The sequence below is a fragment of the Echinops telfairi genome, unplaced genomic scaffold (assembly GCF_000313985.2).
Source record: "Echinops telfairi isolate 266 unplaced genomic scaffold, ASM31398v2 ScPeMD7_7420;HRSCAF=8458, whole genome shotgun sequence".
In the NCBI taxonomy this organism is placed as follows: domain Eukaryota; kingdom Metazoa; phylum Chordata; class Mammalia; order Afrosoricida; family Tenrecidae; genus Echinops; species Echinops telfairi.
The window spans coordinates 13,537,864-13,560,861 of NW_022111320.1; the positions used below are offsets into that span (position 1 = coordinate 13,537,864).

At 38.8% G+C, this 22,998-nt stretch overlaps 1 protein-coding gene across 1 annotated transcript in view; it reads right to left on the bottom strand.

The window, feature by feature from the left end:
- Nucleotides 1–22,998, bottom strand: part of ZBBX (zinc finger B-box domain containing) — a 154,526-nt gene that overhangs the window by 43,972 nt on the left and 87,556 nt on the right. The window contains exons 7-9 of the mRNA XM_045297668.1: nt 16,210–16,368; nt 11,269–11,443; nt 1,031–1,151 (exon numbers count right to left, since the gene is read on the bottom strand). Coding sequence (XP_045153603.1) covers nt 1,031–1,151; nt 11,269–11,443; nt 16,210–16,368 — 455 coding nt within the window. The remainder of the gene's footprint in view (nt 1–1,030; nt 1,152–11,268; nt 11,444–16,209; nt 16,369–22,998) is intronic.

A 22,998-nucleotide genomic window follows, 5' to 3' on the forward strand; every position in this document is an offset into this window, starting at 1 on the left:
GAGTCAGAAGTGTGCAAACTCCTGTTTACTTTAATAGGTATTCGAGTATATAGATAGAGATAATAAATGTAGCTGTACGTGTCGTATAAATGGGCTAGTATATTTACATAGATCTTCCCTAGTTTGGTCCTCTGAGAAGAGCTATACTTCAGGTAGCCATGAATTCATTAGCAATCCTATTTTTCTTTCTAGAATACAGAAGCCAGGGTCCTTTGGAGAAGTGATCCCAGGGGTGGGGAAGGGAGAACCCATCTTGGATGCCAGGAAAATAGATGCTCAACAAGCTCAAAACAAACAAAACAAAACTCAAACATGAACCCATGCTCCAGAGACTAGCAGCATCCAGCTCTGTGCCAGCTGGGATCTGTGAGAAATTCAGAAAGTCAAGCCCCTTCATAGGCCAATCTACTGCCAAAATGACATCTTGAAGGCAATTCATAAGCACGGCAGTGGAGTAAATTGAGTTGGAGGTATTTCATGGTACTTTCCAAATCTGGAATTCTATGGCTCTTACATGATGTTAAAATGATAAATTAGGCTAGTAATTATTAGTTTAATATTTTAAGTAATCTACAAAATGCTGCATCCAATGATACAGTCTTTGAGTAAAATATGCCTGATTACTATTAATGAAACTGTAAAGGTTTAATTGTCTTATAAGTAGATTCTAAAAATGTAGTTTTCAAAGTTTATGCAAATGTGAGAGGTCTGAGAGTAATTCTTCAAAGTAATCTATAAATTATACAGTATTTTTGCTATTATTCTTAAATTCCCTACCACATGTGTCTTTTTCCCATAAATACACTTCCATTTCTCAAGGCAAACTCGAAATTAATGATGTATCATACTCATAAGTAGAATTAAAATTCTCATTACAATTTCTGATTAGATGCTTCAAAGGGATTTTAGATTACTTTAAAATTATGTATCAAATAGAAAGCATATATACAAAATTGTTACCAAATGGAATATCACACAATAAGGAATATAGTTTTTATATTTCTTACTAATGTACAACTGAAGATAATACCTCCTATGTTTCTTAAGCCACAATTTTTCCACATAGGATAGACTGTCTTCTTTAAATTCAATCTCCAGTGGTTCTCTCCAAACTTTCATATTTGTCTGTACTTCACATGCTTCCATTGAGTCTACAAAAGTTAATACAACATGTAAGCAATGGAACGTCATCCATGAAATTATCACATCTTTTAAAATATAGAACTTTGAGGCATAAAGATTTTGATATTAATTGGTATAATCAATATTTTTAGGTTTAAACAATGCATAAGACATAAATAATGGTCCTATATTAAAGAATTTTATACAATTTGTTTCAATAATCCATTAAAATTTAAAGATCTTAAAAATTAAATTCACTAGTATTTTGCAAGCAACTAATGATCTTAGAGGAGAAAAACAAATACAAGCAGAAGTATTACATATTCTATCAACACATATGCATAATGGTATGTATCATAGCTACTGACAATAATATTATATATTATGGAAACAGAAAATAAATAATTTGGAATGTCACCTCCTGCAGGAGACAACTGTCTCATGAATGTATGTCTATAAAGCAATTTACTTTTAGATGCTTAAAATATTTATGAAGTTACTAAATTAAAATCACTATTAAGAGATACTTAAAATTAAAGAAGATTTCTGGGGGGAATAAAAGCAAAAAATCCAATACTGCTAGTCTCTCTGTTCTCCAGCTATTACTCCTCTGTTCACAACAGTGAAAAAGACACAGAAAAATGTAAGAGGAAAATAAAAAGAATTTGGAAATAAACTCGAAAATTAATGTTGCCCCAACTTTGTACTCTAGACTTTAAGGGCTCACTTTCAGAAACAGCAAATTATCAGCAACAGAAATAAACTAAATGAGTGTGAATAGTCCCACTCCTATTTTTGCAAAGAGTACAGCAATACTGGAGAATGCAATTAGAAGGTGTCCTGAAAAACACTACCAGAATTCATTAAACTGAAAGAACATGAATTCAAGCCATAAGGAAGTGGTAGGAAAAAGGAAATGTCCCTACCTGGAGTTGTCTTTTCTTTACAAGACAAAAGATTTCTTGACACATGAACTTAATAAAACAAAATACACTTTTTTTTCCTGTGCAGATCAAAAAGAAGGGACATTGTGCTTAAGAGATCATCACAAACCTAGAATAGTGATTTGGGGAACACATTTTTAAAGTTGGCATAAGAATCCCTTCTCTGCCATGGTTGTTTGCTATCATTGAGGCAATTCCAAACAGTACAATTCCAAACTAGGTTCCCACAAGGGAAAAGTGAAAGCTGTTATGGATTAAATTATCCTTTTCCCCACCGCCGCCACCACACAACACATACATTCAAGTTCTAAGCCCCTGTATCTAATCCCCAGTATTATATTCATATATATATAAATATAAATATATATTTATATATATAGCCTTGTTTAGAAATAGGGTCTTCGGTGATGTTATTAATTAAGTTGCCAGGAGGCCGCACAGATCCAGGGGGCTTACAAACCCAGTGTGAGAGGTGTCTTCATAAAAGAGGAGGAGATGCTGAGACAGAGAGGGAAAGTGATCACGTGAAGAGGGAGGCAGCAATTTGGAGTGATCCACCGATCAGCCAAGAAACACCAAGCCGTACTGGCCCTTGTGAGAAGTTAGCAGAAAGACAGGGCACAGAGGCTTCCTCAGAGTGCTCAGAAAGAATCAATATGGCAAATCCTAATTTAGGACTCAGCTTCCAGAGCTGTGAGACAAATGTCTGTTCTTATAAACCAACTGATAATCCTGGCAAATAGATTAATGCGATTTTCTAAGAGAAGAGCCTTTTGCTATTTAGTGCTTTTAGCGGGATGTCTTTGACTTAGATTGTTTATAGTAAGTGTAGAATATATGAAATTACGAGGCAGGTTCCCTATAAAACATGCCTCATAAACTATGTACCAGGCTTGGCTTTGCTGGCAGACTCCATGCTTCACTGGCTTCTTTTAGAGGTGGGGGAATGGGGGTTGCCTCTTTGTAATTTCAGAGAATGTTTACAGAGTGAACTGGGTTTCCATTCAACAATTCATAGACATTTTTTTTTTGGCATTGATTGCAATCCCCCCAATGCGACATCACTCTTCCCACTTCTTCACTACGCTGCCCAAATCCATTCTTCCAAGACTTTGCGGACTTCTGATATTCACCACTGGCCAGAGGGTGCACTTTGATCTCATATCGATTTTTTTTCTAAAGAGCACCTACGTCCCGGGTGTTACTACTCACTTTATAGACCTATTTATTGTTTGATTGAAATTTTAGCCAAAGGCAACGTTTAGGGGAAACTTTCAGGCTATGCTGCATGGCTTATGGTCTCGCTATTTTTCTTGATCAACAGCACAAACATTTTCAGGTGAAAGTATGGTTGAAATGTTGAAGGAAGAGCTAAAAGGCCAGTGTGGCTGAGACTGAGTAAGCACGGGGAGTATTAAGAGTAGAATTCTCAGTGATACCACTTAGAATCTGATCACATAGAACCTATGAAGTCCTCTTAAAAAGGTCTTTGCCTTTTGCTCTGAGGGACATAAATAGCCCTATACAACTTAAACTCAAAATCAAAAATGAAATAACTATATATCATGGAAATTAAAACACAGCTAAACTAAATTAAATGACCAGGAAATATATACAAAGGTGCTCAATACTATTTTTAGTAAGAGAGTAATTATGTAGCATGTAATACAGATGCATGCATGAAGGAGCCTTGGTGGCAGAGTGGGGTAACTTTGGACTTCTACATTGTGGTTCAAGCACATGAGTTATTTTCTCAGGAGGCAAGGAGTCTGCTGCTCCCAGAAAAATGCACACAGCCTCAGAAATCCTATATAAGGTCACTAAGAGTTTGGCTATATGGCAGTGTTTTGTTTTCTCTCTTTTGGTAGTATGTGAAAATTATGCATTCATTAGTACAAGTATATATGCATATGTAGTCTATAAATATATAACAAAGCAAACGTACCATATGCTGGTCCTTTTAGACAAGCAACAACATGTAAGTCTAACAATATTAAGCGTTGACAATAACGTGATAAACTTGTAGATGGGAGTGTAAATTGGAATAAACACTTCAGTAAATAATTCAGTTTTAATAACAGCTGAAGAAATGGACACACTGTGACCCAGCTATTCCATTTCTAGGATGTCTATTCCTAGGTATAGACATTCTAGAAATGTGTGTACATATGTACCAAAAGACCTAACCAAGAATGTGCATAATAGCAAGAAATATAGCAACAAACGTGGGAAATAGTCCAAATAAAACTATCAACATTAAAATGGATTCATATAATGCAAGACTATTTGGTAGTGAAAATAATAAAACAGAGCTGTGCACGTCTTCATGGATCTATCTCAGTATCCTTTTACTGAGTGAGAAAAGCCACCACAGAATCCAGATGGTTAATCTGCATTTATATAATGTTCACATGCACGCCAAGTTAACAGTTCAATGTTTAGAGAGGTAGTCATGTAATAAGCTAAGAGGAAATCAAGGGTACAGAAAATATAAAATAAGGGATCACTGAAGACAAATGGGTACATAAGCAAATGTGGCGAAGAAAGCTGATGGTGCCCAGCTATCAAAAAGTATAGCGTCTGGGGTCTTAAAGGTTTGAAGGTAATCAAGCGGCCATCAAGCTCAGAAGCAACAAAGCCCACATGGAAGAAGCACACCAGTCTATGCAATCACGAGGTGTCGAAGGGATCAGGTATAAGGCATCATCAGAACAAAAAATCTTACCATAGTGAATGATGGGGGAGTGCGGAGTAGAGACCCAAAGCCTATTAGCAGGCCACTGGAGACTCCCTTGAAGAGAGGTCTCAGGGAGGAGACGAGCCAGTCAGGGGGCGATGTAGCAACAATGAAAAATACGACTTTCCTCTAGTTCCTAAATGTTTCCTCCCCACTCCCACTATCATGATATGAATTCTACCTTGCAAGTCTGGCTATACCAGAGGATGTACACTGGTACAGATAGGAACTGGAAATACAGGGAATCCAGGGAGGATGATCCCTACAGGACCAGTGGTGTGAGTGGTGATACTGGCAGGGTAGAGGGACAGTGGTTAGGAAAGAGGGAACAGATTACAAGGAACTGTATGTGACCTCCTCCCTGGGCGATGGACAACAGAAAAGTGCATGAAGGGAGACGTCGGACAGGGTAACATATGACAAAAGAATAATTTATAAATTATCAAGGGCTCATGAGGGAAGGGGAGGGAGGGGGAAAATGAGGACCTAATGCCGGGGACTTAAGTGGAGAAGAAATGTTTTGAGAATGATGAGGGCAATGAATGTACAAATGTGTTTTACACAATTGATGTATGTATGGATTGTGATAAGAGTTGTATGAGCCCCTAATAAAATGATAAAAAAGGAAACATAAATGTATGTTAGTAAGAAACTCTTAAAGAAATGAGAAGAAGATGCATGAAAGAAAAAAAAAAATAATAATAATTTATAAATTATCAATGGTTCATGAGGGAGAGAGGGTTGGGAATGAAAGGGAAGAAGATGAGGAGCTGTTACCAAGGACTCAAGTAGAAAGAAAGTGTTTTGAGAAAGATGATGGCAACATATGTACAAATGTGCTTGACACAATGGGTGGATGTATGGATTGTAATAAGAGTTGCATGGGCCCCCAATAAAATGATTTAAAAACGACAACAACCAAAAAAGGAAAACACATATTCAAGTGTCATGAAATATCATGAATTGGTTCTCTATTTTGTAACATAGTAAAAGACTCACCATGGCACTCTGCCTGGTAAAGTAAAGGAGTATCGAAATGAGGAAGGCCCCTTACAAGATGGATTCGCACAGTGGCTGCGACAATCCGTATGCTCACACATAAGAACAATGGTGAGAATGAAGGTCGACCGGGCACTGCCTGGTGATGCTGTACATAGCATTGTTGAGTCAGATGGACTCAATGGAGCTTAACAACAACTATTACCTCTCTCAGTTTATAAATGGTCTTTTACCCATTTATTACATTGTATTAGAAAAGAATATGAACAACATATAATAATATGGATGTAAAACATACATATATATGTATATATTAAATGACAGATTTTAGCAACGAATATCCTTACTGACCTCACAGCAGCAGTCACACAGCTGAGCTCACTTCTCTATTTAAAAAGTGCTCTGCTCCCTTGGTTTTTAATGATAATACCTCTACTGATCTTTGTCTTCTTTGCAGGACTCGTCTTTTTCTCTACCAGGCACCACTGTGATTCTTGTGCTACAGAACAATTCTTTGCTCTAGGAGAGTCAGTTACCTATACCTTCATTCAGCTCCTTGATCCCTGCATGTTCTCTCTAACAGTCTTTGCATTTTCTATTTCCAGCCCCCAACTCCCAATTCATTGTATCTAGATCTCAATTCAAAACTTGGTTTTGAGTTTTGAAGGGAACCTTTTCCCAACCATCTGCATCAGTCAGGGTCTCAGCATATTATAAAAGATACTAAAAGAAATCATTTGAAATGGATTGGATAGAGGGAATGACAAAATCAGCAAAAGGTTAAGGGAAGGAGTGAGGGGGAACTATCAGACACTAACAGTTGTGAAAAGCTGTGACCAATCCTAGGCTTGAAAAGACAGAGAGACAGAGACAGAGATAGAGAGAGACAGAGAGAGAGAGAACTGTTCATTTAAAGCCACTGACAGCAATGCCATGGCAAAAGTTAAGAACATAGGTAGAAAAATATAGCTACTACCAAACCTAAGCACATCAAGGAAGGAAAGAGATAGTAAATACCTCTATGTACTTCTCTCAAAATATAACCAGAAAACTGAGAGCAAGAGACCGTGTTGGTAGGGCCTTTGGGTGAGTTCTGACTCACAGCGACCCTGTGTACAAGAGAACCAAACACGTCCTGCTTGTGAGTCGTCTTCAGTACTGTCAGGCTGGTTGCAGCCACTGGTTGCAGCCACTGTGTAAATCCATCTCTGTGAGGGTCATCCTGCTTTCCACCACCCTTCTTCTTTAACAAGCACGATGTCCTCTTCCAGGTACTGGTCTCTCCTGAGAACATATCCGAAGTATGGAAGATGAAGTGTCCCCATCCTCTCTTCTAAACAGCATTCTGGTTGCACTTGTCCCAGGACTCTCTTGTTTGTTCTGGCAATCTGTGGGACCTTCAATATGTGTGGCCAACCGTGTGATTCAGAAACATCAATTCTGCACTGCTCTTTCTTTATACAATGTGTAACTTTCATATGCATAAAAGGCCATTAAAAATTAAAAATATACCTTACTATGTTAGTTCAGGTTGACTAGATAAACAAATTCATAGACACTCATACGTGTGAGAGAAAGAGCTTTATATAAAGAGTAAATTTATATTAAGAAAGCATCTCAGCCCAGTCCAGATAAAGTCTATAAGTCTGATATTAGCCCATATGTCCAATACCAGTCTATAAATTTCCTTTTCAAACTCACACAATACATGCAATGACACCAAATACAGGAAGATCACAGGCCCGTGGGTGGAAAGTCTTGTAGATCCAGTGGGGGTGGAAGCATCTCAGCACTGGTGTGGGTCTCCACATGGCTCTTCCAGCTCCAGGGCTCTGGCTCCATCAGTCAACAGGAAAGACAAGCAGAGTGTGTCTGTTCCACCTCCAGGTAGGAAGACAGGAGTTCCCAGAATCCTCAGAAGGCCTTGCACACACAGAGGTCTCATTGCCTATGATCTGGTTGACAGAGTAGACTCCATCCCTTTGCAAGTTGACAGGAAATTATGTAACTGCCTGCAGCGTGACCTCCTTACTTTTCAACACCAGCGTACTATTTACCCAATGTATTGTGTCATTTGATTTCTTGATGGCTACTTCCAATATCATGGGTTATAAATATCAGCGAGATGAAATCCTTGACAACTTCTATATTTTCCTCATTTACCCTTATATCATCTATTGGTCCAGGTGTGCAGTCTTTGGTTATCTTTACCTTGGGTTGCAAGCTCTATTGAAGGCTTCCATCCTTGACGTTTATCAGCAAGTGCTTCAAGTCTTCCTTGCTTTCAGCAAACATGATGGTATCATCTGTATAACAAAAGCTGCTAATAAGCCTTCCTCCCATCCTGACGCCATGTTGCTCTTCATACAGTCCAGCTTCTCCATTATTTGCTCAGCATACAGAATGAATAATTAGTGTAAAATAACCCAAGCCTGATGCATACCAAACCATACAATATTCCCCTGTTTCCTGCAAACAGTTGCCTCCTGTAAAATGTACAGGTTCCACGTGAACACAAGGAAGTGCTCTGGAGTGCCCATTCTCCTCAATGCTGTCCACAGTCTGCTAGCATCCATACAGTTGCATGTCTTTCCACGGCCAATAATACAAAACGACATCTGTCTGAAGTGAGAGGCCAAGGCAGTGAGCCTTTGAGACCCAACAAAGGAGCAGTGCTGAGGCGATGACACTGTGAGACAAAGCAGCAAGCTTCCTTCTGGGTCCATGGAGACAAAGGCCAAGGAACCACGTGACTAACAGGCTGAGGACTGAAAAGAGACCGCTGGCTAAGGAGAGGTTTTCCTGTGAACCAATGACTGTGTCCTTATTGTCTATTAATCATGGATTATAGTAATCGGTTAACACCCACTAATAAGTCTTTAAATGTTAGCATTGTTGGTGAGTTTCGTGTGGCCATTGCCACCAATTATTGAACCAAGCATAGATGTAGAGTGCCGGGGGAAGAGTGGATGGTGTCAGAACAGGGAAAGGAGGATGTAGGGCAGGGGCATGTGTGACTCTTGACTTGTGACAACAGAGAAGCCGGAGGTGATAGATAGAGTCCCCCTGGTATGTTTGCAGTCAGGTAGCTGTCTTACAAATTTCTTGGCCCACATCAATGAATATTTTCAAGTGTTTCATCAGCTTATTGAAACATCTCAATTGGCATATTCTGCCAATTCCTGGAGCCTTAGTTTTTGCTCTTGCCCTCGGTGTAGAGTGGACCTCTTCTGTCAGTACCGTTAGTTCTTGATCATATGCTACCTCTTGAAATGCTTGAATGTCTAACAGCTCTTGTTAGTATAGTGATTCTTTGTGTTCTTTCCCTCTTCTTTCAATGCTGCCTGCATTAATCAATATTTTTCCCACAGAAACCTGCAATATTGTAACCCAAGGTTTGAATTTTTTTCTATATTCTTTCAACTTGAGGTATGCTGAGTGTGTTCTTCCTCGTCGGTTTTCTAAGTTCAGGTCTTTGGCATATTTCACTATCATGCTTTGTCTTCCAGTGCTTACCCTTTGAAATGTACTGTTCTGCTTTTTACTTCATTATGTCTTTCATTTACTTTGTTACTATACGATCAAGAGCAAGTGTCAGAATCCCTTCTGACATCCACTTGGAGCTTTCCTTCATTTACTATCTTTTAAATGACCTTTTGCTTTCTTCACGTGTGATGTTCTTGATGTCACCCCACAGCGCATAGGTCTTGTCATTAGTGTTTGGTGAGTCAGATCTGTTCTTGAGATGATCTCAAGCTTTCATTGGGATATACTCACGAGCACCTAGATCGTGCAGTCCCTAGTGGGCAACCTCCTCCTTCTACTGCGCCTTTTGAGGTAGAAAAAAGAAAAACTAATAATCTAATTTTGTATGACTATTTACAAGAATCTAGCCTGTGCCATTCCAGCTCTCTAGTAATCCTCTAAAATCAAGTAACTCATGTTTATACTCAAGTAAACCATGTTATCCATTTGTTAAATTCGCTGTTTTAAAAATTCTAGTTCTCAATACTTTGGTAACATGAGGATTCTCCTGGACGGTAGGTAAAAGTATGGCTGAGTCGGTTGCCCTGGGTCAATTCCATCTATAAGAGTCTTTAAACTCTTTCTCTTACAAAAGGCCAGGGAACTTCCAGAATCTAAGCCACAATGCTTCTAAAACAATCATCAAACCCAAACTTCATTTAATCTTGGGTTATGATTTGAGGGGCAAGATCCAAAATCATCAGTTCAAAGCCACCAGCAGCAGCTCCTCAGAAGAAAAATGAAAATTTCTACTTCTGGAAAGATTTAATCTTTGAACCCCATAGGGGCAGTTCTCGTCTGACTTAGAAGGTTATGATGAGTCAGAATTAACTCTAAGAGTTTGAGTAAGTATAAATTCTAAAGTACTTGAGCCAACACATTAAATTCCCCATCTTAGGTAAATAACTTTACATTGAAAAATTCAGCATGATATAACTTTATTTAATCCAGCAATTTAAAAAGTGTATCTCAGAGATGTTATGTTGATGGAGGTCACCCTCTTGAAGCTGTGTTATATGTTTCTCTGTTCTCCAGCATATGAAACCCAGGACTGATGAGCCTACAGGGACAGCAAGAAGAGTAAGGGGTTTGTAGGGAGAGGACACAGTAGTGGTGGTGATGCGAAAAAAGTTAATAAAGTCAAGGAATCCATGTAGAAAAATATTGTTTGAAAACTGATTGTGGTGGCAATTGTATAATTCTATTTGATGTGATTGAACTATGGAATGGTATGATATATGTAATAAATCCTCACTAATAACATATATATGCTCGTATTTTCTATTGCCATGGTGGCTTCCTAGCTCATGAGACACAAATAGACAAGATGGCTACAACCTCTGGCGTGTGTGCCATTCCTGTGGAGTCACACTGTAGCCCTCTTCCGTCATTACCCATACTGTTAACTGACGAGAAGACAGACCCACACCCCTGGTACTGAAAACCTGACTTGTACAAAATGTTAACTAAAGACAAGAATGTAAGATATCAAGAAGAGCACACAGAAAATCAAAATAACCAATAATTATTTCTGAAGTGATTGGTGAAAAGGCAGGTAAAATAATTATTTTTATCTATCAGACATAAATAAAAAGAAAATGAAAGGGAAAGAACTAGATCCCAACATAGAAAAACTATAAAGAAAGAGCCCTATCAATAGCTGTCAGTAGATGTATAACTGATTTAGTAACCTCTATAGAAAATAATTAGACAATAATCACCAAAATTAAAATTTTTATATAACTACATATATGTATATGTAAGCATATATTATATAAGTAAATATAACATATATACCTATTATGTATGCATATGTGTACTTATTATATATAACTACATATATGTTAGCTTAATCTTGCATTTATGGTCACACAGAATGGAGCTTGTAACCAATGAATTCAATTTTACTTAAAAATATCCAGTGTGTGAAAACAGCCGTACTTGGTTTTGCAGCCTGTGCGTTTCGCTGCTCATTGCCCTCAGGATTTCCAGTTCTCCATTGATGTAAAACTTCCTGAAAGGACCTGGCGGAGGCTTCTTCATTGAATGATCCTTCACACAAGAGCCCAGGTTTTTGATTTGTGGATTCTGCTTTTTCTGACGCTGTAAATTCTACCTAAAGGGATTAAAAATACACGTTTAAATGTGCTTGACTAAATTTTCTGAACTTATTAGTCATTTTAAATTAGACAATTTTTAACATTAGAAAAGTAGATACCAATAAAATTATATTAATTGATCAGTAGGTTAAATGTTTTTGAATATTTATGTAAGTGGAAAAGAGGATCAACAAAAACAACATGGTATCAACAATAACTATGCACGCTGTTACTGCAGGTGCTGCATTACTGCTTATGCTGCCTTACCATATGTATACAATGCAGCTTGTATAGTTTGAGACCTAACGCAAGCCGATGATATTCCAGAATGTGATGACATGACTCTTTGCATAGAGCAGCCTGTGTTAGGGCTCTTAATATACACACTATATTGTGTATGTACTCTTATTACATGCGCTAAGTTACTGCAGGCGCAGTGTTACCACATACGTATGGGAAGTGCTAATGCAACACATGCAGTTAACACAGTGCATACTCAAAGCAACGTGTATATTATGATCCCTAACACAGGTTGCTCTATGTAAGCATAGTCAACACTGGGTCCAGATAGGGGTTAATAGGAAAATAAAAAATAAAAGACAGCAGACTAAGTACTATAAATAAACGTACTGTATATCCAAGACCAGAGATATACAGGTACTTGTATTCAGCAATGCTTGGGTGGAGCAAGGGGGCGTGACCAAGCACAGGTAAGAGTGTAAAGGCTCTGTCATTGGTCACAGCGCTAGAGAGGAGCGGGAGAAGAGTGACCGCATCTGACATTCATCTGACTTGGAGGCGGTGCGCCCCAGGTACCAACACACAGAAGCGGGCAGGTTCTTGCCCAGTACGGCATGGACAACACAGAGGCTGCCGGAGAAAAGAAAAGAGCGGTGATATCAGCAGGCATCAGACCACCCACAGAGGCTGCAGGCGCCTGCAGGTGAGCGGGAGAGACCTGAACACCCACACAGTACTGGAGAACAGGTAAATGGGACCCTCACTTGATTATAAGCTGAGGAGGGCTTTTTCAGCATTAAAAATGTGCTGAAAAACTCGGCTTTACACGAGTATATACGGTGTATGTATGTATATCCATGCTTCTAAGTTCAGTGATTAGAGAAGGGTAAATGTAGTACAAAAATGTATCCAGTATGAATAGACAATGAAGAAAGGATTTGGCAGTGGTTTGGTAAATCAGAAAAAGCCAAATTACAAAAGTCAAAATTTGGAGGATAGACTCAGGATGTATTTTCAGCAAGCTCACACACTCCTTGTAATTCTTATTATACAGTGAGAATCACTACTCACCTGCCCAGAAGAGTATTAGGCATATGAGGACATTAGATATTTATTATAGGCATTGTGTACAGACACACCTATGTTCAGGCACGAATTCATAAGATTACTACCTTAGGGACCTTATGGGCAGTTCTACTCTTGTCCTGAGAACCACTTTTGGATGATTTATGTAGTTGAATAAATTTACAAGCAAGGGATTAACATCTATAGCTTTTCTAATAGAACCAGCTATATAACCACTCTATCTTTTTCATCTGTTGAATGCAGTTAATAATAGTGTGCCACTTGTATGACTATTGGGAATATTGACTAAAAATGAAATAAGGCATTAAACACATGTTGAATAAAGGTTAACTAATTTTCGTTTTCATTATTGATATGATCAACTACATAAGATAGCAAGCATGAAGGAGAAATCTTTAAAGACACTGCTCTGATGTAGGGACTGTATGCAGGTAATTTAGCATCAGAAGGTTTGGACTTAAAACCTAGTCCTATTACCAAAGAAATATTAGATATTTCTATTTTTAAAAATAAAGTATTAAGAAAGGATAAAAGTCATCCTACGCCCTTCTCTCCATTGATTTTAGTTCACTTGTTGTTTCCTTGTCCCTAGGTTGGTTGCCCACTCTTCCTTTCTCCCACCTCCCCTTCTCCTGTATCCCCCCAGAACCAGTCCCATTGTTTTTGTAGTTGAATTGTTTATCCCACCTAACTTATCTAGATAGACATGCAGAGACATTAATAAGTGCAAAAAAAACCAGGCAAAACAAAACAAAACAACAAAGGAAGTCAAAACCAACAAAGCAATAACAACAATAAAAAAACAAAAACAAAATAACAACAACAAAAAAGCCACTGACAAAAATGGAAAAGCCCATAAATAGTTCAAGATCTGTTAGTTGGCCTTTATGAGTGTTTTCCAGTCGAGTCTGATGGGGTGCCACACTGTCTCCAAATTCTATTTTTAGTATTCCCTGGGGATTTTATCACTTTGCTCCCCTTGCTGCTCTGTTGCATGCCTTTAGTGTTTTGCCCCAGTATGGTGGGGAGTAGGATGTCTAGTGGGACTTAATCAAGGGACGAACATGATGGTGGAACAAGAGGAAAGTAAAAGGAAACAGAGGAAAGAACCAGGAGGCAAAGAACATTTATAGAGATCTAAATACCGGCATGTACACATGTAAATAGATTTACATATAATGAGAGGAGAATAGATCTGTGTACTTATATCTATGTTCAGAATTAAGGTTGCCCTCTCTGTTTCTTCACCATCCTGAGTGTGGTGTTGCTCTGACTTCACCATGTTGTCTCATAAGACTTTCAGGATCAAGAGATTCCTGGCCAAAAAACAGAAGCAGAATCGCCCCATTCCCCAATGGATTCGAATGAAAACCAGTAATAAGATCAGGTACAACTGCAAGAGAAGACATTGGAGAAGAACCAAGCTGGTTCTGTAAGGAGCCCCCTGAGGGCTGACACCCACAGCCGCCTTTCCCAGGCTCACTAGTGGTCTGTCATGTTGAGTTGCATTAAGACTTTTGCCACCATCTGATCAACTGAACTTGTATTGGCAAATAATCTGGTTTCTTCCTTGGTTTTTATGCTTCCACATAGAGTTTAACAATAAATATGTAAGGCTGTTGGTTTATAAAAAAGAAAAAGAATTAAGGTTACAGATGGACATGGGACCTCAACTCAAGTACTCCCTTAACACAAGAACACTTTGTTCTAACAATCCAGAATTCTTCGATGGCTCACCTTCCTGACACAATTGCTGAAGACAAGACTGTGTGCATAAGCAAATGTGGTGAAGAAAGCTGATGGTGCCCGGCTATCAAAAGATAGAGCATCTGGACGGCCAACTAGCTAAGAAGCAACAAAGCCCACGTGGAAGAAGCACACCAGCCAGTCTGATCATGAAGTATCAATGGGATCAGGTATCAGGCATCTAAGACCCAGAACAAAATCATACTCAATGTGAATGGGGGAGGAGGTGTGGAGTGGAGACCCAAAGTCCATATGTAGACAATTAGATATTCCTTTACAGAACAGAAGGGTCACAAGGAAGAGATGAGCCAGTCAGGTTGCAGTATAGCACCGATGAAACAGAGCTTTTCTCTAGTTCCTTATTGCTTCTTTCCTCCCACTATCATGACCTCAATTTTACCTTACAAAACAGATTAGACCAGAACATGCACACTGCCCACAACGCAGGGAATCCAGGTTAGATAAACCCCTCAGGGCCAACTATGAGAGTAGAGATACCAGGAGGATTAGGGGAGGGTCGGGGACAAAAGAGGAATCAATCACAAGGATTAACCTATAACCCCCTCTCAGGGAGACTAACAAGGGAAAAGTGGGTGAGGGGCGATGGAGGACAAGGGTTTGTGAGGGAGGACTGGCAGGGGAGGCTGAGAAAGAAATGAGGAGCTGATATCAGGGGTTCAAGTGGGAAGAGAATGCTTTGAAAATGATGATGGCAGCATATGTGCAAATGTGCTTGACATACCGGATGAATGTATGGATTGTGATAAGAGATATAAGAGCCCCCGATAAAAGTATTTAATAAAAAAAGGATAAAAAGAGATAACGCATGCACAGTATTTAAGGCATGTTAGGCATACATATACCTGTGGTTATGAGATTATATAATTCTTTATATACAGTCCCTTGATACATAAAACTAGAAAGCTGGATCCTCCAGAACAATTCAAGGATAGACTCTGATGAACAGAGGACCTACTAACAGGTGGCGTTTTTTCTTTGTGTTTTGTAAGCATGGCTGTGAAACTCAACAGACTCAAGGTAAACCCTGGCTCTGTCATCGGTAGTAAACTTTGACTTTGGCCAAGTTACACTTTCTGAAGTATAATGACAGGGAAATAACATTTAAAATGTTAGAAACCATAGCCTGGGTCAAAATTTGAGAAACTCCTCCCTTTGCAGAATCAATAAAACAAGTCTATTAGACAAATATTGGAATGAGTTGATAAAAGCCTACCTAGTGCATCACTAAACCAGTAGCCAATCAGAATAGCTGTCAAAATTTGGTATAAATCCAGTTTTAAATAACTGTGAAATTGCCCAACACCTAAAGCTCTTGGCAAGGTTTTAAAATTTTAAACTCTCTGAAGTCTAAACCAATATAAAACTGTTATATTTCCTTGTAGATGTGCATTTATGTGTGTTGTATGTTTCTCCTATATACTCATTCAATTATTGACACTGTAGAAAAGCCCAGAAAGTCACATGATCAATGGATCATTCATCCAAAAGATCAGTGTTCATTGCAATCAAAGCGATCTCCTTGAAAAGATTTTTGAAATCTGAATATATTTGATTAATAAAAAAACAAATCCACATTAAAAAATAGTGATAAAATAATCTATAAAATGTTACAGCTCTAGTTAAGCTTATGAATGACAGTCTCCACAATGACCTATGACAGCAAATGTCCACTCAACTGTCCTCAGCTTACCTCAGTGCTGCTCTCCTGCAAAAAGAGAGGTTTTGTTCTCCGGTAGCTTTCACTAATGTTTTTTGTAGTGTGATTCTCCCCTTTGGGTTCATCTGGATTAACCTCCTTTATAAAACGATGGGCAACATTCAATACACTGGGTACAATTTGAGGTTTTACCTATTTTTAAAAAAAATCCAAATATTACTAACATGCAAGTCACATAATTATAATACATTAATTTCATTTTCATTATTCTGTAACCTTTTAATCAAATACATCTAATGTACACAAATGCAAATTAATAATTGTCACCAAAAAGACAATAGTGGCAACAACCATCTATTCAATGGCTGTTTTGGTCTGGTACCCTCTGAAGTATTTTAAAACATTGTATCATTTAATCCTCAAGGTTACTTTAAAACATAGTGTTTATCTTTGTTGTTAAGGATAAAGAAATTAGAGATCAGAGTGTTTCAGCAATTTACCTTAAGTCACATGGTAAGCAGGGGCCAGGGCTGGAAAGTTACTCTAGGTATGCATAATCTAACACCAGCCTTTCCATTATGTGAATCCCCAATAGAAATGTGTGTTGTTGTTTTCTTGTGCACATCATATTTAAAGAACTAAATATAGCTCATGTAATAGAGAGAGAATAAGCAGTAATGAGCATTTTTTTGTAATAGGTAATACTTTGGGGGGTATAGACATCTAGAAAATGCTTAGGTTTCTGAGTGGTACAAGTAGCTTGCAATCAACTGATAATGGTGAGCAATTGGAGCTCATCTAGTGGCACTGTAGAACAAAAGCCTGGCAATCTGTGGCCATAAAGGCGGTGGTTGTTGTTGTTAGGACCTATCAAGCCCATTCTGATGCCAACTGACGCTAGGTACAAAGGAATAAAACTGCCCAGCCCTGAGCCATCCTCACAACCACTGCTATGTTTGAGCCCATTGTTGCAGCCAGTGTGTCAAATCTGTCACACTAAGGTGCCCAAAGTAGATGAGACAAAGCTTTGACATTCTTGCTTCTAAGAAACATTCTACTTCTCTCACAACAAATGTGTTCATTCTTTGGGCACTCCCTGGTCTTCCTTAACACCATAACTGAAAGCCATCAATTCTTGTTCAGGCTTCCTGATTGTTTGTCCAGCATTTGCAAGCATTTGAGGAGACTAAAAATGTCACACCTTGGGCCTGGCGCAACTCAGTGCTCAGAGTGACATCTTTGATTTTCAACATCCTGAATCGTTTGCTGTGCTACACAGTACAGGCCATTTGATGGCTTGACTATAGCTTCTATCAGCTTTTATGTAACCTGAAATCCTTGACAACTTCCATCTATTCTCTTCTTATCATGATGTGGCTTACTGGTTCCCTTCTGAGAATATGTTTTCTTTATGTTGAGATATAATCCTTATTGAAGGCTGGGGGTTTTGGTTTCCTTAAAGGGTTATTGTGAGAGCCTAGAGGACTTCTATGGCACATTTTGAGTTGGATTGCAAGCTTAGCAGTTTGAACCCATCAGTTTCTTCATGGGGGAAAGATGAGGCTTTCTACTCACCAAAAGATTTATATTCTTGGGAACCCAGAGGAGCAATTTTACACTGTGCTATCATTAGAATCAATCATGAGTCAAAATTAACTTGATATTTGTGAGATTTCCATTTTGAGTAAGAAGCCCTGGGGGTGCTGCTGGGTAAGCATTTAACTGCTCCTTAAGAGACAAGTGGGGCTATCAGTTCCTCTAAAGAATTACTGTCTCAGCAATCCGATGCAGGGTCGCTACCTGTCATAATTGACTTGCGGGCAGTGGGTTTGGCTTGGGGTTTTGGTACGGTAAATTGGGTGAAGGCTTACAGGGCAGATCTTCCATTTAACACTCAAAAATTCATATTATGTTTCATTATCTTCGTTGCGAGCCCTTCAATGGAACTTCCTAAGTAAGTGTTTCAAATTCTTTGCTTTCAAAAAGCAAAGTTCTGTTTTGTACATATTACATGTCATTAATGACTCTTCTTCAATCCTGTTACCAAGCTTTTCTACATAAAGTCTAATTTCTAAAATCATTTACTCTTTATACAGACCATGAATGGAGAAGGGACATAACCCTGATGCACATCTTTCCTGATTTTAAACCATATAGTATCTCCTTATGCAATTTGAAGGATTTCCTCTTGGTCTGTCTGTGGGTTCAACATGAACATAATATAATGTTCTAGAACTCTCATCCTTCACCGAGTTATTTATCATTTCTTATGGGCCAAAGAGTTGAATGACTTTGCCTAGTCAATAAAATATCTTGCTGGTGTTCTCTGCTTTCATCTAGATTTATCTGACAGCAGCAATGATATCTTTCAACAATGTAATGGATTACTTAATCTATTACTTACTCTTCTACCCACAGTCTTCGATATTTACACCATATGACCCTTATTTTCCTGATGAGTCTGGGTAAGACAGTGAGGGAAGATGCTGATTGTATTACGTATATGATTCAGATGTGAGTGAATGTCATCCTGCTGGGTGTAAAGTGAGTCATTTCAAAAGCAGTGAGAAAGGAATTTTACTACCAGCAAGAGCTAGGAGTGGAAGTTGTCCACTGAACCTGGAGATTCCAGAACAATGAACGTTCTTGGTCTAGGAGACAGCTTTAACACCAGAGTGATCAAGGGGCAGCAGCAGCAGAACAAGGAGCCAGAACATGAGCCACAGTGGAGTTCCCAGCCCACAGAGCAAGCAAAGCTGAGTGCTTGGGGCCCGATGCTGGCTTGTGGAGTAGATCTGGTTCACTTAAGCACAAGGGTGTCTTTGAGTTGGCTCCACCTCAAGACAACTTCTATGCATATGAGAATGAAACTTTGTCCAGCCTTGTAACATATTCATTTTTTTTGTATGTTTGAGCACACTGTTGAGACTACTAGGTCAATTTATCTCAGTGATGGATTTCCTCATTTCCAATAACTTTATACCAAATATAGGAGCTCTGGTGGCATAAGGTGTTACTTGTTAGACCTTGAACTGCAAGAACAGAAGTTCAAAAGCACCAGCCACTCCTCAGAAGATTTCTATTCCTGTAAAGGTATACAATTTCAGAACCCAGAGAGGATAGTTCTACTCTGTCCTACAGAGCTACTGGAAGTTGGAATCAATTCAAGGACAGGGAGTTCGGGGTTTTGTATTTTCTACCAAATACGGTGCCCTCTTATAGCAATTAGCCTCCCTGTTATATGGCCAAAGTAAGCAAAACTAAGTCTCACTATCCTCACTTGTAAGGAGAATTCCAGTTAAACAACTCCTAATTTTGTTCAGCTTCTGGAAGTCCATAGAAAATGTCCTGTTCTTCTATAGCAATTCAAGATGCATCGACTCCTCTCATGCTCTCTACTTTTCCTTTTGTATCATTTTACAGTGTTCACATGCATTTGAGGTGACTGGGAGAACACATGGCTTAGATGAGATATAATTTAATCATCAAAGTGACATTTTTGCATTTTCAACCTTTAAAGATGTCCAGTGCAGTACGTCATTTGATTCCTTGACTGCTGCTTTCATAGGTGCTGATTGCTGATCTAAGTTGAAAGCAAGCGTAGTGACCTTGCTAATATTTAAAATACCAGTAGCATAGTTTTAAATATCTTAGCAACACACAAGCCACCTTAGTATGATAGCTTGGCTGTTTTTATAGACTACAAGCCATTCACCTGTAGAGTCATTGTGTGGGTCTGAACCACAAACTTTCAAATGGTTTAACCAATTTACTTCCCAGGTTTCTTGGTCTAGCAAATACATACCCCAAATCAATCACCTTCCATCTAGTTAATTTTCACCCTACGGGAGAAAGAACTACCTCATAGGGTATCCAAAGGTGTAAATCTTTACAAAATAAAACTGCCACATATTTCTTCTGGTTAAACCAATGATTATTTCAACCAACAGACCAGTGATTTAAACACTGTACCACCAGGGCTCCTTTGAAAATATCTTGTATGCTGAAAATAAAGGGAGAAGAAGTTGCTAAGGAATCAAATCAGATGCTTGAAGAAAGGAATTCATCGAATTTTTTTCACAAGTCTTCAGAGTAGTTAAAAAAGAACAAGCAAATTCTGGAAAGACCCTTTCTCTAAGGAGTCTTTTATCGACAGCGACCACGGGTCTGTACAAGGACTCCTAGGGAAAGCTGCAGAATTCTGGATCTAATCTGAGACTGAAATAAACACCAGGGGGAGACTTATGGTCTTCAGAGGCTTGATAGGAACCTGGCATTGCAAAGTCAAGAAATACTTCTTAGCAAATATCCTCCAGATAGAGGAAAAGTCAGCAGGAAGCAGAGTGATTATTTTGCACACTCTCATGGAAATATTTCTATTTTTAAATGGTAATTTAGTTACTTATTTTGCTTTAAGATTACATTGAAACTTTCTATTTATGACCTTTTGTAAAACTATTATAATACATCACAGTCTGATTCTTGACTGAATTTGTGAGCATCAAATTCATCAGTATTATTTTACATGGAATTAATAAATCATCCATGAAAACTTGACCAATGCACACACATTGCTGTTAATATATTAAAACGTGGTTTCTGTTACAAATTTTCCCAATGATCATCAAAAAAGAAAATGATAGATGCCTATGTAGTCATTATTTTAAAATACATTCAAATTATAGGTATTGCTTCATCCTTCCAGATAATCCTGTATTTTAAACAGCATTTGTAGCAAAGTAATCCAATCTAAATCTTATTTGAAATTCCTAGAATATAAGTCCTTGAGTTTCAAAGGTGACTTAAATGGTTTATTTTCGCCTTACAGTTAAAAAATCTTATCAAAATAGTATGCTTTAAATGTAATGACCAAAGCAGAATGGCCATTCAAATATAAATACTTCTTTCAATAATAAAAATGCAAAGGTTATTCTAGTCCTAACTGCATTCAGAATTTTAATAACATCTTAGGTAGCACATCAAGAGACCCCATTACAACAAATAAAATAAAATAAAACAAAGAAACGGAGAACTCATGGACCGGTTTTATTCTTTGAGGGATCTCCTATCAGCAACTAATTTTATTCCCATGTTAAATTTACTGCTTAACATAAGATCAAGTCTGCCAGCAAGATGGTAGACTAAGCAAACCCTTTACAACAAGGATACAAGAGTCCAAATCAAGCAGACACTGATGATAAACCTGGAACCCTGAGTTTCACAGGAAAAGATAAAGAAGTGGCTTCAATGCCAACTAGGCGAAAAAGCTGACCAAAAGCACCGAGAGAAGAGACAGGTGAGTTGTTGGTTGGCTTGACATGGGAAGACATCTGGAATTTTTTGCAAGCAGCACTAGATCATGATCGTATCATAGAAGTGCAAGTACAAACTAGTGGCAGCTGTTCTCACTCCTGGTGACCAAAAGCATAGCCTGACCCACCTTCACTCAGCAACTTATCACACACACACACACACACACACACACACTCTTGCACAGCCCTTGGTGCACCATGGGAAGCCCATGTGCTCCAACTCATCAAACTAGCAGAACACGTCGAATGCTTAGTGCCTGAACATCAGCCTGCCACTGCCCACCCCGGGCAAGCAAGAGCTCCTTGCATAATCACCCACCCTGCCCTGAGCTGCCTTCTGCAACCAAATGAATTCTTCCCAAGAATAAGCAGCCTATCCTTAGCCAGCTTCTGAGCCAGCATGAACAACTTCTCAATTGTGTGCATTAACCCTAGATAATATTTCGGCTGGCAGGAAATGCGCCAAATCCTGGGCACCCCCTACCCTTCAGCACACTTCCTCTACTCCTTGAATCTCTGTGCTGGCAGAGGGCTTTGACTCATACAGGGTACCAATATGGGCACCATTGTTCTGACTCTTGCCTTGTTTGTCATCCTTTTTTTCCCTTCTTTGCTTTTTTAAATGTTCTTGTTTCTTTTGTTGTTGCTACCATTTTCCTTTTTCTATGCTCTTCACAAATTTCCTTTACTATTGCTCTTCTCTCATCTTCCACCCTCTCCGCTGTTCTTTACTGCATAGCTTCCTTACTTTCTTTTTCTGTTCATCTTGTTTTATTTATCTTCCTTTTTCTTTTTAGTTATTAAAGTCCCTTTCTTTGTTGGCCAGTGAGGTAGTTAGTTTATTGTGCCAACCTGGCCGAAAAACACATGTGGGGTTAATTGAAGGACATAGGGATAAATGGCTCAGTGAGCCTTGCCTTTCTAGTTCTCAGGTCTCTTGCTTTGCGATGGTCGGACCAGGGTGCAGCTGCCTTAGCCAGTTCCCTGCTTCAGCTGGAAAATCTCACTTCCTGCAAGACATCCCTGACGAGAACCCACATGGATCTGTCCCAATGCAGCCCTGGATGCTGGAGCAGCCGTGTGGAGACCTCTGCCAGTGCTGAGATGCTTACACATTCACTGACTCAGCTTTCCCCCTACAGTCGGCATCACTTCATCTGTTTTGTGAGATGGAGGAAGACTTTGTGGATTGATGTTGGACATATGGGTTAATGTTGTACTTGTGGACTTGATAAGTACTGGGTTGGGATGTTTTCTTGATGCGCACTTAACCTTTACAGAAAACTCTCTCTTATGCAAGAGTTGCTGTGGATTTGTTTCTCCAAAGTACCCAGACTAACACATTATGGTACTTGGGAGTGGGCTACTGGAGAAACAAATCATAAGATGGAAAGTACACGTTTGTTTGACCTCTCCCTTGGGGTAGTTTTTCTTGTCTAGCCAGAGGTCAGATAAAGCCACACTATTTACTCGGTTGTCTTCTGGGGAAAATATGGGAAGTATGAAAATA